This window comes from Camelina sativa, chromosome 11 (genome assembly GCF_000633955.1).
Source record: "Camelina sativa cultivar DH55 chromosome 11, Cs, whole genome shotgun sequence".
Lineage (NCBI taxonomy): Eukaryota > Viridiplantae > Streptophyta > Magnoliopsida > Brassicales > Brassicaceae > Camelina > Camelina sativa.
The window spans coordinates 29,485,301-29,497,664 of NC_025695.1; the positions used below are offsets into that span (position 1 = coordinate 29,485,301).

Here is a 12,364-nt window from a genome sequence, read left to right on the forward strand (position 1 = left end):
CCTGCGTCAAAGTTCTAGACATGACAGGATTGAAACTTTCAGCTCTTAGCCAAATCAAGGTAGGATAGTCCATCTCTGCAGACCAATTTAGTTCATGACCAATGATACCGCAAGATGTTGAATTCAGTTTCGTACTCTTTTTTTACTAACTTTAATGCAGTTAGTGACTATCATATCGACCATCGATGATCTAAACTATCCAGAGAAGACAAACACGTACTATGTTGTCAATGCCCCATATATATTTTCCGCATGTTGGAAGGTAAGCCTCTTTGATCCTCTTTTGTTTGCGACTCCGGGTGTTTAGCTACCTAGCACGTATATATAATTCATTTCCTGGCAGGTTGTAAAACCTCTTTTACAAGAGAGGACGAGGCAAAAGGTTCATGTTTTATCTGGTTGTGGAATGGATGAATTATTGAAGGTTATATGCATTTGCTTTCTTATGATCTTGCTGTGAAATGCAAACTTGTCTAAATCTTGTGGTTCTTGTAGATTATGGACTTCACATCCCTCCCACATTTCTGTAGAGGAGGAAGCTCTGGGTCATCTCACCACACTCAGAGCGCAAATTGTTTTTCTATCGATCATCCCTTCCATCAACAGCTATACAACTATGTGAAGCACCATTATGAAACCCGAGGACAAGCAGAACCTGCAAAGCAAGGGTCATTCCACGTGGGTTTTCCTGAGCCTGAAGCTGAACGTTGTGTGATAGCCAAAACCATAGAATCGGAACTGCACAAGATTGAGAATTGCAACAGTCTGGCCATGTCCATTGGTGACAGACAAGCAAGTCATGAAAAACTGGAAGATGATGAACCCTGAATGCTTCCAAGGAAAATCCATTCAGTGCCTCTACAATTAAGATATATATATATTACGGGTGAGCTAGCAATCTAAATGAGTAAACGAGAACCGAGCTAAGTCCTCTCCCTAAGCCATGCAAATGTAAAGCGAAAAAACAAAAAGAGAATAAATCTTGAACTTAATGCATAGGTTGCTTCATGTATAGTGTTATTTGATCCTTTGTTGTAGCAAAAGTTTTTTTGGAAATCTACCTCTCATTTCCCTAAGCATCTGTGTGAGTGTTGTGTAATTCTTTGGTCTTTGATGTGCTTTTGGCTGAAACAACAATAGTTTTAGGCTTCTAATTATGCTCAACTTATCTGATTCCTCTCGCTCTCCTCTAAATTCCTCAAAACTATTGCAAATGCTCATTTATTTGTTCGCCAAGGTAAACACTGCATTTCACTTCAGAGTCTGTCAATCTACTACCTCAGACATTACGTCTCAATTTAACACACTTTTATTGCATTGAAGTACAAATTTAAGCAGTCTTGTGACACAAACTTAAACCATATACATAAGCTATGCGTTATACAACATTTCTTGGCTTCAGAGTGCTGAATATGCGATTGTCTTCTCCGATCTGCCAACATGTCATCAAGTTGAAGTTAAAAGATTTAGTGTTGGGAAGCATTATTCGAGAAGTAATCTCGTGTGCTAACGCTATGCTTACGGCTTACCAGAGTTAAAAAAAGGAGCTTACATGAACTCGAGGACAAGGGCTGATGCTCCTCCTCCTCCGTTGCATATTGATGCCACTCCATACTTTCCCTTCTTTGCTCTCAACACCTGAATCAGAAGTATTCAAACCAAATTTTCAGGATGGATTCAATTTAACACCACTGTTGCTTGGTCTTACAACTTACCCCCAATAATGTGACCAATATACGAGCACCACTGCATCCCAGTGGATGTCCAAGTGAAACTGCCCCTCCATGCGCATTCAGCCGTTCCTAATTATACATACATCATCAGAGACTGAAAATTAAGTCTGCAATATCCAAAACTGTACTTGTTTCATGACTCACAGGATCTAATCCCAGCAGTTTCTGATTGGCCAGAGCTACCACCTGTGGGGAAATAAGCCAAAACCGTCAGACCTCTTTATACAAACACAACAACTATAAAACACTGAGATTTCAGTAAGTGGGATTACAGAAAAGGCTTCATTTATTTCATAGTAGTCCACTTGAGATGCATCCAAACCAGCCCGCTTTATAGCTTTAGGGATAGCAAGAGCCGGCGTAGTTGTGAACAACTCAGGTGCCTGAGCAGCATCAGCATATCCTCTAATCTTAGCAATAACATGCAGTCCAAGCTCAAGAGCCTTCTCTCCACTCACCAGCACCAACGCTGCCGCACCATCACTGTCCACAACGTAAAGCAGAGCCAGTAAGTGGTCGTTGGAACTAAACAACACAAAAGCTAGCAGAGTTACAAATGACAAAAAAAAACTAAGAAACAAAGTTAAGAGACAAAAGAGGACCTTATACTTGATGCATTTCCAGCAGTGACTGATCCCCCATCCTCCTTGAAACTCGGTCTAAGCTTCTTTAACTTGGCCGCATCAAACTGGTCCATGCCAAACAAAGTTAAGATCAATCAAGGCTGTCCCACGAGAAGCAGCTGTTTCTAAACTATTTTTACCTTGCCCAGTCCTTCATCCTTGTCAATAACAACCGAAGGCCTCCCTCTTCCAGTGGAAACTTCCACCTATCGATATGAGTGTATGAAAATATACCATCACAATGTCATAAATTGAATTCCTGGAATGCAGGGAAAGGAGAGGTGTACCGGAACAATTTCCCAAGCAAACAACTGAGTGTTTTGTGCAGCAATACCACGCTCAAAGCTCTGGATAGCATAAGCATCCTACAAAAAGAAAAGGTTTGTACGTCAGGAAAAAAGAATCAACGAGACAGCCTGATCATCACATTTGCATCAGTCATGAGTCTAGCGAAACACAATTGGAAAGACAGATCAAAGTTAAACATGAGTGACCTGTTCTTCTCTTGTAATACAGTGCTGGTCAGCGCATATTTCACCACAAACTCCCATTCCAAAGTCATTGTAGACATCCCAAAGTCCATCTTTCATCATACCATCAACAACAGTATCATGGCCTAATCGAGAACCCCTTCTGCTAACATATATCAGAGTAAAGAATAAACGAGGAAGCTTTTTCGAAATCTGCGGCACTTGAGTTTCCTATAAAGTTTTGAGTTAGGAAACTCGGAAAGCACCTTGCGTCTGGGAGGTACTTAGGTACGTTTGACATGCTCTCCATCCCACCAGCCACAACAACATCATTCAAGCCGAGCTGGATACTTTGAGCCGCTAGCATTACAGCTGAGGTTACAGGTGAAANTCTACTACCTCAGACATTACGTCTTAATTTAACACACTTTTATTGCATTGACGTACAAATTTAAGCAGTCTTGTGACACAAACTTAAACCATATACATAAGCTATGCGTTATACAACATTTCTTGGCTTCAGAGTGCTGAATATGCGATTGTCTTCTCCGATCTGCCAACATGTCAACAAGTTGAAGTTAAAAGGTCTAGTGTTGGGAAGCATTATTCGAGAAGTAATCTCGTGTGCTAACGCTATGCTTACGGCTTACCAGAGTAAAAAAGAAGGAGCTTACATGAACTCGAGGACAAGGGCTGATGCTCCTCCTCCTCCGTTGCATATTGATGCCACTCCATACTTTCCCTTCTTTGCTCTCAACACCTGAATCAAAAGTATCAAACCACATTTTCAGGCTGAATTCAATTTAACACCACTGTTTCTTGGTCTTACAACTTACCCCCAATAATGTGACCAATATACGAGCACCACTGCATCCCAGTGGATGTCCCAGTGAAACTGCCCCTCCATGCACATTCAGCCGTTCCTGTTTATAAATACATCATCAGAGACGGAAAATTAAGTCTGCAACATCCATAACTGAACATGTTTCATGACTCACAGGATCTAATCCCAGCAGTTTCTGATTGGCCAGAGCTACCACCTGTGGGGAAACAAGCCAAAACAGTCAGACCTCTTTATACAAACACAACAACTATAAAACACTGAGATTTCAGTAAGTGGGATTACAGAAAAGGCTTCATTTATTTCATAGTAGTCCACTTGAGATGCATCCAAACCAGCCCGCTTTATAGCTTTAGGAATAGCAAGAGCCGGCGTAGTTGTGAACAACTCAGGTGCCTGAGCAGCATCAGCATATCCTCTAATCTTAGCAATAACATGCAGTCCAAGCTCAAGAGCCTTCTCTCCACTCACCAGCACTAACGCTGCCGCACCATCACTGTCCACAAACGTAAAGCAGAGCCAGTAAGTGGTCGTTGGAAGTAAACAACACAAAAGGTAGCAGAGTTACAAATGACAAAAAAAACTAAGAAACAAAGTTAAGAGACAAAAGAGGACCTTATACTTNCAGTGAAACTGCCCCTCCATGCACATTCAGCCGTTCCTGTTTATAAATACATCATCAGAGACGGAAAATTAAGTCTGCAACATCCATAACTGAACATGTTTCATGACTCACAGGATCTAATCCCAGCAGTTTCTGATTGGCCAGAGCTACCACCTGTGGGGAAACAAGCCAAAACAGTCAGACCTCTTTATACAAACACAACAACCATAAAAAACTGAGATTTCAGTAAGTGGGATTACAGAAAAGGCTTCATTGATTTCATAGTAGTCCACTTGAGATGCATCCAAACCAGCCCGCTTTATAGCTTTAGGAATAGCAAGAGCCGGCGTAGTTGTGAACAACTCAGGTGCCTGAGCAGCATCAGCATATCCTCTAATCTTAGCAATAACATGCAGTCCAAGCTCAAGAGCCTTCTCTCCACTCACCAGCACCAACGCTGCCGCACCATCACTGTCCACAAACGTAAAGCAGAGCCAGTAAGTGGTCGTTGGAAGTAAACAAAACAAAAGCTAGCAGAGTTACAAATGACAAAAAAAACTAAGAAACAAAGTTTAAGAGAAAAAAGAGGACCTTATACTTGATGCATTTCCAGCAGTGACTGATCCCCCATCCTCCTTGAAACTCGGTCTGAGCTTCTTTAACTTGGCCGCATCAAACTGGTCCATGCCAAACAAAGTTAAGATAAATCAAGGCTGTCCCACGAGAAGCAGCTGTTTCTAAACTATTTTTACCTTGCCCAGTCCTTCATCCTTGTCAATAACAACTGAAGGCCTCCCTCTTCCAGTGGAAACTTCCACCTATCAATATGAGTGTATGAAAATATACCATCACAATGTCATAAATTGAATTCCTGGCATTGCAGGGAAAGGAGAGGTGTACCGGAACAATTTCCCAAGCAAACAACTGAGTGTTTTGTGCAGCAAGACCACGCTCAAAGCTCTGGATAGCATAAGCATCCTACAAAAAGAAAACGTTTGTACGTCAGGAAAAAAGAATCAACGAGACAGCCTGATCATCACATTCGCATCAGTCATGAGTCTAGCAAAACACAATTGGAAAGACAGATCAAAGTTGAACATGAGTGACCTGTTCTTCTCTTGTAATACAGTGCTGGTCAGCGCATACTTCACCACAAACTCCCATTCCAAAGTCATTGTAGACATCCCAAAGTCCATCTTTCATCATACCATCAACAAGAGTATCATGGCCTAATCGAGAACCCCTTCTGCTAACATATATCAGAGTAAAGAATAAACGAGGAAGCTTTTTCGAGATGAGAAAACATATCGAAATCTGCGACACTTGAGTTTCCTATAAAGTTTTGAGTTAGGAAACTCGGAAAGCACCTTGCGTCTGGGAGGTACTTAGGTACGTTTGACATGCTCTCCATCCCACCAGCCACAACAACATCATTCAAGCCGAGCTGGATACTTTGAGCCGCTAGCATTACAGCTGAGGTTACAGGTGAAAAATATATGTACACGGTTTTAATGATCATCTGGAGTAGAAGAAGAGTAATAAAAGGTTAAATTACCTTTCATTCCTGCAGCACAGACTTTGTTAACAGTGGTGCAGATCACCGAATAGGGAATGCCGGCACCAAGTGCAGCCTGTCTTGCTGGTGCTTGCCCAAGATTAGCGGTTAAGACATTGCCAAAGAAGACCTCTTCCACAAGGGCTGGATCAACATTTGCTCTTCTAAGAGCGGCTATGAGAGGGGTGTGGAGCAGTAAGAGAATGAAAAGTTGGCTGAATGAGAGAGAGAGAGAGAGAGTAGTAGTAGTAGTAGTAAAACTACCTTCGATGGCTATGGATCCAAGTCTTGTGGCAGTCAAAGACGAGAGGGAGCCAAGGAAGCCCCCCATAGGCGTTCGGGCAACTCCCACAACACAAACATCTGCACCCACACACCGGAACTCAATTGTAAGTAGCGATACAATATGATCCAACCAGAAAACACTATAAACTTGAACAGGACAAGAAGCTCNCTCTTCCAGTGGAAACTTCCACCTATCAATATGAGTGTATGAAAATATACCATCACAATGTCATAAATTGAATTCCTGGCATTGCAGGGAAAGGAGAGGTGTACCGGAACAATTTCCCAAGCAAACAACTGNACGTACGCCTGCCAAGTAAGAAAAACCGAGATGGTGATAAGAATCAACAGAAAAAGATGACAACTTTGAGTTCTGAGTGAAAAAAAATGCATCACCTTTGGTTTGGTGGCAGATGAGGCTGGTGTTAAGATTACGAGGAAATGAGAAAGAGAGAGATCATAATTGACCCCAAAGAAAAAGAAAAAGGCGGATATAGAGATAACAACAAAGTGTGTGTGTGTGTGTGACGTAAGATACCAATATCAATGTCGGTTCCACCACCACCTTGGTATGGGTGATTTATTTCTCAATAGTTTTGTCCATTTCTTCCACGTTAAGCTTTTTATTAGGAAGGTAAAGATATGATCACTCGGCCATTGATGGTAAGTTTTACTTGGAGTTTCCATCAAAATGTAGACACAAGGAAGAACAGCAAGAAACAGTACAATGTATCTCAAAGATTCCTAAACAGGGTTATAAAAATTGGTGAGTGCATGGTCTGTCACAACTAAGGTACACATATTTTAAGCCCGTTTCACATTTTCACTTGGAAACAAAGACAAGACCATACATGTTTTTGCAATTATACTAGACAAACGGATCTCGTACATAATAATACCCTCCCTATTGCTACTTGTTTGTTCCAGGAGGATCAATCAACTTTATCTTCAACTCAATCTCACCCGATTCAACAGCACACAGCCTCAGCCACACGCTCTGCACCACCTCTCCGTCTATGCAACTGATTGTGCTCTCCCGAGATACGCAGTTCTCTGGATCCGGTAACACCTTCCTAAGCGTTGTCTCACCAGAGGACACGCGGACTATATGTCTTAGTCTGGCAACTGAGATAAGCGGTTGAAGGCTGAGAGAGGCATGGCCCATCTTGTCATCTGCCTTGAACCTATCTTTATCAAACACCTCCTGCACCACCCCACCCCATTTTAACAATCTCAGCATCATCATCATCATCATCATCATGATGACGGTCACAAAAAGGAAAGATTCAATATAAAGATTTAGACATACCAATACCAGAACTGCTGCAGGATCTTTCAGTGTGAAGCTCAGTTCCTCATCCCACACTGGATTCAGGCAATTGTTGATCACTTTGGTCTTGGCTGACTGCTTTTCAAGACAGTAAAACATCACATCAAGAGGCACAAAACACACTAGTTCCAATTGCCAAGAACAATAATAACTGACCAGAACTTACCTCATTTCCTAATTTGACTATCACGTAAGGATCACTTGACTTGAAATCTCGGATCACCAGTTTCTTTCCTTGAATAACAGTCACCTGGAGCAGTCCAAGCGGCTCGCCCATTTCAGATTCTACAAACACAAGTTACCAACTTTAGAAACGCAGACACACTTGTGTACATAACATACTCCTCAGTGAATAACAGAGCTAAAGAAACTCACTTTATGAAAACAAAGACAGAGAAAAAGAGAAGGAATCACGAGTAATCCAAGATTCAAATCACTCGGCTGGGAGCTTCTTGATATACAAAAAAAAATAAAAAAATAAAAACTAAAAATTCTGGGAAAGATTTACACTTTATCAGGAAACAATAAAGTTGCCCAGAGAGACCAAATGATACAAATCTACAGACACATCTACTCAGTGAGAAAGATACCTAAATCGCAATCAGAACTTGGTGAGTTGAAACAAAACAGAGAGGACTCTGCAAAGTGCAAATGCTACAAAATCCGACAAAGGAAAAAGAAAAAAAGGCTGATACTTTGTGAGTTGAAACAGAAGCTACTCGAGTCTAATAACAAAACCAAGAAACAAAAATTGAAACCCTAGAGAATGAGTAAAGCAGCGACGAACTGAAAAGGAAGTTTCAATGGCAAACTTTTAAGGGAAAATATTAAGAGACAGCCACGAAACAAAATTAATTTACCAGTTTGGAAACAAATATACAAAATCGTCTTCTTGTGGTTGTTGTGAGAATGAGCAAAACAATAAAAAGCTTTGTAAGAGGAGGGGAGGTCTAAAGCTACGATGATGCAAATTTAATTACTGTATATCACTTTTATTATTAATTGAAAAAATGTTGTTGTCTTAAAAGACTAATAAAAAAAAGTTCAAGATTGCTAAAGAATGTTTGACCAAACAAAGCCTTGAGACAGACCGTAATAGTAAAATTAATCTAAAAACTGATTTTATCGAATGCTCCATTTGATTTTTTAACAACGTGTCTGTAACGGTAATGAGTTATAATTACTGCAAAAAAATTGTAGGTAAACCTAATCCTCGTGTAATAAAATAATTAAATCAAACCTAATCTTTGTGTGTGTGCCCTTTACCAAAACAAAGAAGAAAACTTAAAAAAACTGTTTATATGCTTCAAATCAGAGATGGCCTCTGACACGCTTTGACTCGGTCTAACCTCCAAAACACCTATCCATTTAATTTAAGAGAAATACTTACGTTCAGGTGAACTTTATTGTTCACTTTTTACTTTTCAACCAATTAAAATTTTTTATACGTTATTTTGTTTTAAAAATTAAATTAAAATTAAATTAAAAAGCAATACATATTAAGGAAACAAATTTTGTATAATTTCTTTTAAGGAAAGTTAAATATTGGCTTGGTTTAGATTTTACAATTAGAATGAAATGATGTATCGGTTTGGGTTTACAAATAAGGTGATAAGGGTTTAGATTTTACAATTGAAACAAAATTATATGTCGTTTGGATTTACAAATGAAGTGGTTAGGGTTTAGATTTTACAATTAAAACGAAATTATATGTCGGTTTGGGTTTACAAATGAAGTGGTTAGGGTTTAGATTTTACAATTAAAACAAAATTATATGTCGGTTTGGGTTTACAAATGAGATGGTTAGGGTTTAGATTTTATAAGTAGAACGAAATTATATGTCGGTTTGGGTTTACAAATGAGATGGTTAGAGTTTAGATTTTACAATTAGAAGGAAATTATATGTCGGTTTGGATTTACAAATGAGATGGTTAGGGTTTAGATTTCTCAATTAGAATGAAATTATATATCGGTTTGGGTTTATAAATAAGCGGTTTAAGTTTTTAATTTTATAATAATGTATACAGATTTTGTTTCCTTATTTTATAAGTAAGTGAATAAAAAAGTTCTTAAATGTATTATGAGATGTCATATTCTCATTGGCTAAAATAAGGAGAATTGAACAAAAGGGTTCACCTTAGGAGTGAACCCAAGAATTGTAAAACTAAAACTTAAACCGCTTATATATAAATCTCTCGTCGTTTCGGTTTCGCGATCTTCCTCGACGAGAACACGTTGGATCTCGGCCTCCTAGATTTTTGTGATGATTATCTTCTCTCTCCCGAAATCCAACGATGGAGATGAACGGTTTGGACGATGCAGATTAAAAGAGAGAGATTCGTGGGATTTCGAAAATCGAAGCAATTATGACTTATAAGTCATTAGCTACACGTCTCGTCATAACCGTCCACTCGTCCACTACTTGAAGGTAATATTTTCTTCTCTTTCTCGCTGTTTAAACAACTTCTAGGGTTTTCTTTACTTTCGAATCGTTTCTCCCTTTCACTGCCACTCGAACTTAGTCGACCGTAGTTCTTCTTCTTTTTATTTCTACTCTCATGGCGCAACTCGAGCTCTGGGGAAATCACATTCCCCCGATTACTACAGAGAAACACTTAATCGACTTTCGTCAGAAGCACGGGGTTCCCCAAAGGTAGAGATGATGCTCTCCCTCGGTGATCCATACACTCCGGAAACCGTCCCTCCGGACTATTGCTGCGCATACACGACATACTTCGAGAGATGCAGGCTCGTTTTCCCCATTCCCCGAATCATCTTACAAGTCTTGCAGTGCCTCCGAATGGCGTTTCCCCAGATGTGTCCGAATTTCGTCAGACCCGTAATTGGATTGTATATCCGAGGACGCAAGGAAGGACTCGTCCTCGGTGTAGATGATATCCTACGATTGTGTCACGTTAAACACAACTCGGGATTTCAGAGGACATTCTACATGTCCCGCCGACAGGACCGAGAAATTCTCTAAGCGATTCCCGGGAAAGACGACCGATGGAGGGAGAAATATTTTTACTTCTGGGTCAACGCTGCCTCGGTGGGAGACTTTAATTTCAGTTGACTCCTGACCCAGTGGGCCATATGCGTGGGTCAGAATGACCTCGACACACCTTATAGCTTACCGTTATTGTCTTTGTTTGATGTAGTTAAAGTGCATTCCTTGATTGAATTTCATAGTTAACCCTTTGGTCTTGACTGTTCCAGGTTCTGGAGATCACCCTTTGACACCCGTTGTTGAGAATTTAGCGGGAAGGCTGAGAAACGGTCAGGTAAGGTGGAACACCTTCTTGCGAGCTCGCATAATTACAGCTCTCAACATTCCACTAGTACCAGTCGTCCCTGCTCCGATTCTAAACCCGGACCAACAATGCAACCCGAGGTTCAAAACCTACCCGCGTCACCCCATAGCGAGCACGCCGAACACTCGGTTGCTCCCACAGGTAATATTCATGACCCCCCTTTTCTTTTTTAATGTTTTTTTTAAAGAAACAAAATGAACCCTTGTTTTGCTAGTCTTTTAAGTAATTTTCCGTGTTATTTATTGACAGTTGATCCGGCCCGACGTCGTCAGACCAGCTCCTCATCCACTTCTACCCCTATGTTCGTCATGGTGAGAAAACCTACGCTTCGCGAACTCCGTGAGCAGACCCCATCCTCGCGTCGCGTGCGAGCCGGAGACGTTGATGCAGCTCTGACTTCCGCTCGCCGAGCTGTTCAAGCAATGCCTGCCCTTGGAAAAAGCGAGGAAGTTGACCAGGCGCGTGTGGTCCCTGTCGTGCCCTCCGGTCAAGGCCGAGAGGTAATGCTCGTGAGCTCTCAGTCCACGCACAATGAGCTGTCGCCTCCGCAAAAGAAGGCTCGTCCGAATGAGGAAAAGAGTCGCAGAAACCGAGGGGACCAGCGCCGCGACAGCCGTTCAGCTAAGCAACGACCCGATGTACCCGTCGAGGATCAAGTTCCTTCCGGAAACGGGTCTTCCAACCGACCGTTCCACTGGAAGTTTGCCCATTCTTGTGACTCACCAGCCGAGGAGGATCACCTCGGGATGGCGACACTGTTCAGGCATATGAAGACCGCTCGGTGCCAGGTCCCGCTGGTCAAGGACCTCGCGGAACGTGAAGCCTCCATAGAGGCGATGGCGGCGAATGCTATGGTAAGAATTCACAACTCGAACTTGGTTATTATGTTTTTAGTTCGACTAAACGAATACTCTCCCTCGCGGAAGTTCATTTCTTTTGTGACCGCCATTCGCAGTCCATCGCCAGTCAGAACAAGTTGGTCGCCCTCTACGAGAGGCGAGTAAAAGATGTTCCCTGAAACATATCTTTTGTGTGTGTGTAGACCTATGAATGGATGTATGATGAACAAACAAACAAACTTAGGCTAGGATGATCAGATGCAGTGCAAGGTGTTTCAATACCCTTATGATGTTGTAACATAAAGGATATCAATCCATAAAGTGTGAGATGTGCATGCAATCAGAATATGAACAGTAATCCAATTCAAGCCAAGTATGAAAGTGGTTTTATTAAAACAGTTTGATGAAAGTAATGAAAATGCAGAAAGTAAAGATGCAGAAAGGAAAATGCTTGAAATAGAGGTTGAATGCAAGTAAGCAATGCTGAAATTAAACTAACAGAAGTAAAAGCACTAAATAAAACAGTAAAAGTGCAGAATTGAAATAGAACAGAAAATAAAGGAACAACCCGAAGGTGCTCGATCAAGCACTCGACCATGTGACTGGTCGAGTGACTAGGTCGAGTGGGTTTTGACGAAGAACAAATGCAATCTTGACAAACTTAAACTGAAACAAATGCAATGAAACAGGATAATATGCGATAAGTAAACAATCAAATTGTAAAGAAGGCTTCCAGAGATGGATTCATGGGCTAGTGTTCAGGTTGTGGCTAT

The 12,364-nt window shown here is 41.1% G+C and overlaps 4 protein-coding genes across 8 annotated transcripts in view; 1 reads left to right on the forward strand and 3 right to left on the reverse strand.

Annotated features, from left to right (window-relative positions):
* LOC104724589 (SEC14 cytosolic factor-like) overlaps window positions 1–1,099 on the forward strand; it is a gene marked incomplete in the record, with an annotated part of 4,285 nt that extends 3,186 nt beyond the window's left edge. The window contains 4 exon segments of the mRNA XM_010443105.2: window positions 1–59; window positions 161–262; window positions 344–424; window positions 496–1,099. Coding sequence (XP_010441407.1) covers window positions 1–59; window positions 161–262; window positions 344–424; window positions 496–828 — 575 coding nt within the window.
* Window positions 1,287–3,210, reverse strand: LOC104728486 (probable acetyl-CoA acetyltransferase, cytosolic 2). Its single transcript, XM_019232745.1, has 10 exons — window positions 3,093–3,210; window positions 2,851–2,989; window positions 2,644–2,721; window positions 2,497–2,562; window positions 2,336–2,421; window positions 2,006–2,216; window positions 1,878–1,919; window positions 1,716–1,802; window positions 1,553–1,638; window positions 1,287–1,432 (listed from the first exon to the last, which is right to left on the reverse strand). The coding sequence occupies exons 1-10, from the start codon at window positions 3,191–3,193 to the stop codon at window positions 1,399–1,401; spliced, it is 930 nt and encodes a 309-aa protein (XP_019088290.1). The 5' UTR covers window positions 3,194–3,210; the 3' UTR covers window positions 1,287–1,398.
* On the reverse strand, window positions 3,233–6,211 carry LOC104772059 (probable acetyl-CoA acetyltransferase, cytosolic 2). Of its 2 annotated transcripts, none has more exons than XM_010443106.2 (12): window positions 6,091–6,210; window positions 5,827–6,000; window positions 5,639–5,744; window positions 5,379–5,517; window positions 5,172–5,249; window positions 5,024–5,089; window positions 4,863–4,948; window positions 4,532–4,742; window positions 4,404–4,445; window positions 3,663–3,749; window positions 3,501–3,586; window positions 3,233–3,379 (listed from the first exon to the last, which is right to left on the reverse strand). In XM_010443106.2, the coding sequence occupies exons 1-12, from the start codon at window positions 6,155–6,157 to the stop codon at window positions 3,346–3,348; spliced, it is 1,176 nt and encodes a 391-aa protein (XP_010441408.1). In that variant the 5' UTR covers window positions 6,158–6,210; the 3' UTR covers window positions 3,233–3,345. The 2 variants fall into 2 exon arrangements, with proteins under 2 accessions (XP_010441408.1, XP_010441409.1); XM_010443107.2 differs by having other exon boundaries at window positions 3,234–3,379; window positions 3,477–3,586; window positions 6,091–6,211.
* LOC104724591 (protein C2-DOMAIN ABA-RELATED 11) lies at window positions 6,820–8,410 on the reverse strand. 4 transcript variants are annotated; one of them, XM_010443110.2, is made up of 5 exons: window positions 8,302–8,404; window positions 8,032–8,095; window positions 7,608–7,726; window positions 7,421–7,519; window positions 6,820–7,315 (listed from the first exon to the last, which is right to left on the reverse strand). In XM_010443110.2, the coding sequence occupies exons 3-5, from the start codon at window positions 7,716–7,718 to the stop codon at window positions 7,022–7,024; spliced, it is 504 nt and encodes a 167-aa protein (XP_010441412.1). In that variant the 5' UTR covers window positions 7,719–7,726; window positions 8,032–8,095; window positions 8,302–8,404; the 3' UTR covers window positions 6,820–7,021. The 4 variants fall into 4 exon arrangements, with proteins under 4 accessions (XP_010441412.1, XP_010441414.1, XP_010441415.1 ...); XM_010443112.2 differs by lacking the exon at window positions 8,032–8,095 and having other exon boundaries at window positions 7,421–7,516; window positions 8,302–8,410; XM_010443113.2 differs by lacking the exon at window positions 8,302–8,404 and having other exon boundaries at window positions 7,421–7,516; window positions 8,032–8,277.

Bases quoted from the DNA above. Each gene is read 5' to 3' on its own strand.
- LOC104772059 (XM_010443106.2), bottom strand. From the start codon at position 6,157: ATGGGGGGCTTCCTTGGCTCCCTCTCGTCTTTGACTGCCACAAGACTT. The intron at 6,001-6,090 runs GTAGTTTTACTA...CCCCTCTCATAG, and splicing joins TGGATCCATAGCCATCGAAG to CCGCTCTTAGAAGAGCAAAT. The intron at 5,090-5,171 runs GTACACCTCTCC...TCATATTGATAG, and splicing joins TTGCTTGGGAAATTGTTCCG to GTGGAAGTTTCCACTGGAAG.
- LOC104728486 (XM_019232745.1), bottom strand. From the start codon at position 3,193: ATGCTAGCGGCTCAAAGTATCCAGCTCGGCTTGAATGATGTTGTTGTG. The intron at 2,990-3,092 runs GTGCTTTCCGAG...ATATGTTAGCAG, and splicing joins AAGTACCTCCCAGACGCAAG to AAGGGGTTCTCGATTAGGCC. The intron at 1,639-1,715 runs GTAAGTTGTAAG...CTTCTGATTCAG, and splicing joins TATTGGTCACATTATTGGGG to GTGTTGAGAGCAAAGAAGGG.
- LOC104724591 (XM_010443110.2), bottom strand. From the start codon at position 7,718: ATGGGCGAGCCGCTTGGACTGCTCCAGGTGACTGTTATTCAAGGAAAG. The intron at 7,520-7,607 runs GTAAGTTCTGGT...TGTCTTGAAAAG, and splicing joins TAGTCAAATTAGGAAATGAG to CAGTCAGCCAAGACCAAAGT. The intron at 7,316-7,420 runs GTATGTCTAAAT...GGGGTGGTGCAG, and splicing joins CTGCAGCAGTTCTGGTATTG to GAGGTGTTTGATAAAGATAG.